This window comes from Hipposideros armiger, unplaced genomic scaffold (assembly GCF_001890085.2).
Source record: "Hipposideros armiger isolate ML-2016 unplaced genomic scaffold, ASM189008v1 scaffold_437, whole genome shotgun sequence".
Lineage (NCBI taxonomy): Eukaryota > Metazoa > Chordata > Mammalia > Chiroptera > Hipposideridae > Hipposideros > Hipposideros armiger.
Window position 1 is genome coordinate 249,401 of NW_017731787.1, and position 3,727 is coordinate 253,127.

The 3,727-nt window shown below is 38.0% G+C and overlaps 1 protein-coding gene across 3 annotated transcripts in view; it reads left to right on the forward strand.

The window, feature by feature from the left end:
* Nucleotides 1–3,707, forward strand: part of ZW10 (zw10 kinetochore protein) — a 37,567-nt gene extending 33,860 nt beyond the window's left edge. For 2 of the 3 annotated variants that reach the window (XM_019665282.1, XM_019665281.1), the window contains exons 12-13: nucleotides 2,298–2,467; nucleotides 3,305–3,707. In XM_019665282.1, coding sequence (XP_019520827.1) covers nucleotides 2,298–2,467; nucleotides 3,305–3,453 — 319 coding nt within the window. In that variant the 3' untranslated portion in view covers nucleotides 3,454–3,707. The remainder of the gene's footprint in view (nucleotides 1–2,297; nucleotides 2,468–3,304) is intronic. The other variant, XM_019665280.1, reaches the window with a different exon arrangement.
* The last annotated feature ends 20 nt before the right edge of the window (nucleotides 3,708–3,727 follow it).

The following is a 3,727-nucleotide window of genomic DNA, read 5'->3' on the forward strand; positions in this document are numbered from 1 at the left end:
CCAGAACACAGAAAGAAGAGCAGCTGCTCTTGCTAAAATTAAATAGCTCCACCTTCCTAAGAAAGCCATGTCTTGACTATGTGGATTCTTCTCTTGACATAATTACTCCTGTTAGAGACTTCTTGGAATCACCCATTGGTTCTGGTAAACCAATATATCATGGAAGTCTTACTTCACCTAAGAACACCTTACCTCCTGGTCTGTGTGAGGCCGTGTTGGAGAACTGGATGTTAAGATGTCAAGTGAAGCGCCTTAGTTTGTTGACTTTCTAGCCACCCTTTCTTGATCAGAAACTGTAGGGCAGCATCTTTTCATGTTGTTTCCAGAGCCTTCTGGGAACCGTATCCATTGTAAATGTCAGCCCTGGCCTTGGATCAAGGAATCCAGGAGATTCTAAGAGTCTGGGTAAAGAATTTGTGAGCAAATGGGATATATATTTTGGGGGGTAGGGGAAACCGTATTTGTCCTTGCAGGAATTAAGAAGACTCCCTTTAAGATTTTTGTCCAATAAATAATGCTTTTAAGGGTGAGTGTCTTTAATAATAACATGGGAGCTTTGACAAAAGAGACCAAGTTTTCTTACCTTCTGTGCCATTCTTTTTATTGACATTTATGATCCTCACAGAGGGCTCACTGACTTATCTTTTTTATTCCTAACACTGTCTGATAATTTCTCAGAATGCCTAGGACTCCTAGGACTTGCAGTGTAAATTTTTGGCATTTTTGCTATTTCATCTAAATTCTGTTTTCTTGGTTGGGTTATTTTTTTTCCCTTTTCCAGCTCCACTGCACTTCATCAGATGGCAAAGGGTTTAAATTGCCAGTGTTATTTAAGCATGTATGTTCCATGAGGCACTAACTCTGGGCTCTGTAGCCTAATCCTTTACTTGGTGGACATAAATAATCCTTCAACTCAACCTACTATATTTTTAACTCTTTGCCGCCATTGGAGGTATATATTGTGTTAAGGTTATTTTGGATCTGTGTAGGGCTCTGGATTGTATCTTTTCATACTGAAATATGGTTTCCTCTTGAAAAGAGGGTAAAGGGTGTGAGCTTTATATGCTTTTGAGGACGGTGCTGTCTGGAGGAAGTTTTCAGTATAGTGGGCATGTTCCCTAGGCCTCCCCTCCCCACACCCTTCGAGATCCCTGGCATGTATTATAGAGCAAATTGTTTTTCCTCCTACCTTGAGGTGTTCTGCCTTTGCCCTTTCATTCTCAGTTCTGGCTTAACCCCTAGTCATTCTGGTTGTTTAGTTTTTCTTTTACCTATTTAGGGATTATAGACAAATGAATAAGAAAGAAGAAGACTGGTTTTCTTTTTATAGCAGAGCTCAGCTCTGGTTAATGACAAGCTATTCGTCTGTACTCAACATGTCCTACTATGAGAACTCACAGAAAAAATAATTGCCTGAACCAACTTTAGTTTTTTGAGAACAAAGAAGATGTCTTTCTTGAGATAGGAGGAAGGGGCCATTTTCATAGGTGAAGAAAATACCTNCACATCTGTGGTTTTTTAAAGCCCTACAAATTATTCTGATGTGTAGCCCATAATGAGGACCACTATCTTAGATTGTTAGTTTCTGACTTTGTATACCTAGCCTGACATTAATTAAATCAGCAAACTAGGAAGAATTATTTGAATGACTGCTAGTGGATATATAGCAGAAGTAAAAGACAAGATCTCATCTCAAGCTGAGTAGGGAGACTAGTATATGTGGAAGATTTAGTTTTGATCTTATATAAAAATTAAAATCACCTTGGAAGATTTTAAAATGTACAAATGCCTGGCTTCACTCAGAAGTTGTGATTTAATTTGAGGTGAAGTCTAAGCATCTATTATATATATTTTAAATTTCCCAGGTGACTGATCTGTAGCCAGCTTTGAAAATTAGTGAATTAGAAAATAGTTAAATGCTTCATTATATAAATGAAATAGGAATTTGGAGAAAGGGGAAGTAACTCTATTTCCACAGATTTATCAGTGTTAAATTTCAAGGGATTTATTACATATAGCTATGCTAGGTTTCCAATACAAAGAGTTGACACAGGTAAACATCTTAATTCCCTCTTTCTTTTAACCACTGGGATAGTTTTATAGGAAAAGGTCACATTTAGGCAGAACAACCTCACTCTGATTGAATAGGAGTGAGAGTGATGGGATAATATCTTGTTATGCACAGCATTTATACAGCAGACAATGATTAAAGCCTAGACAAGAGTAGCAACTTTTCATCAACCCCAACTTCAGTAACAGGTGATTTCTTTCTTTTTCTACCCCTCCTCCTGCACTAGGGAGAACCTTCAAAAACTGCCCCAGTTGGCTGCCATTCACTTCAACAACTGCATGTACATTGCTCATCACTTGCTGACCCTCGGGCATCAGTTCAGATTACGTCTTGCCCCCGTTCTTTGTGATGGCACCACTACTTTTGTGGATCTTGTACCTGGCTTCAGGAGACTTGGTAACTGACACCTTAAATTTATTAAAGCATATTGATTATCCAGCTCCTCAGCCTGGTATCTTTGTAATTTGTGAAATTAGGTGGTGGTTCTGCGCTATATAGGAAAGTGGGAGGGCATTTAATTTGCAAGTGTTCCCAGTTATTTAATTTTATAAAGTGAATGCATTCTTTGTGGAAGCATTATTTTTTCATGACATGATTTCATGGTACATTAGACTTACAACTGCATTGCTGGTGCACAGTGAATTCACCAAATCAGAGTTATGTCAGCAGAATGACAAATAATATGATTTGTATTGTGACAGTTCTGTTAGAATTATTGGTAAGAGCTCACTAATGCCAGTGCTTGTTGTTTTGCAAAACCTCGAGATAGCTCCCTCCTCTTCTACCTCCCTTAGCTTCGCTTGGGATTATTTAAAATCAAAACAAATGAACTGTGGGGTAAATCAATATGTTTACTATAACGATAGCCTAAGAAAAGCAGAGAATCTATATGATTCATTTAGGTTTTCAATTCCTGACTTTTCTTTTAGGTGGTATAGATCTATCAGAAAAGTAAGTAGCTGCTGCTTCTGTATGAGTAATTTTTCTTATCTGACTCTGGACAAACTACTGGGAAAAACTTACTAATCCTGAGGGTGGGTTTAGAGGAACTGGCTAATATATTAGAAGAGATTGTTTATAGTAAGCCTAGGGCAGCTTTATGATGTTATCTAGCAAGCGTTTTCAAGAAGGCAGAACAAATATATGGTACATGCTTCTCTCCTCTTCGATCTTCGTTTTGCAGTGTGAAACTGATCAACTTTTAGAATTCTTTATTCTAATTTCTCATCATAGGGACAGAGTGTTTTTTGGCGCAAATGCAGGCACAGAAAAGAGCACTTCTGGAAAGATTATCAAGTGCTCGGAACTTTTCAAATATGGATGATGAAGAGAACTATTCTGCAGCAAGTAAAGCAGTTCGTCAGGTGGGAAGCTATTGTTAGCTCTGGAATTTGAACTCTGTCTTTAAATGCTCCCCCCGTTTTTTAAGCAGCAAAGAATATGTACAGTTAGATTAGTTGATTCCCCACAATCCCCATTGGAAAATCTGGATACCTTTTACAGCCATATCTATGACCTGTCGCTTCCCTTACTTCACCAAGCCAACAAGAAGTTACCTTTCCATTACCCCAATAGTGTGACTGTCATAGCAAATAGTTAACCCATGAACTTGGGTTTGGGAAATTTGAAATACTAGCTTTCATTTTTTTTTTTTTT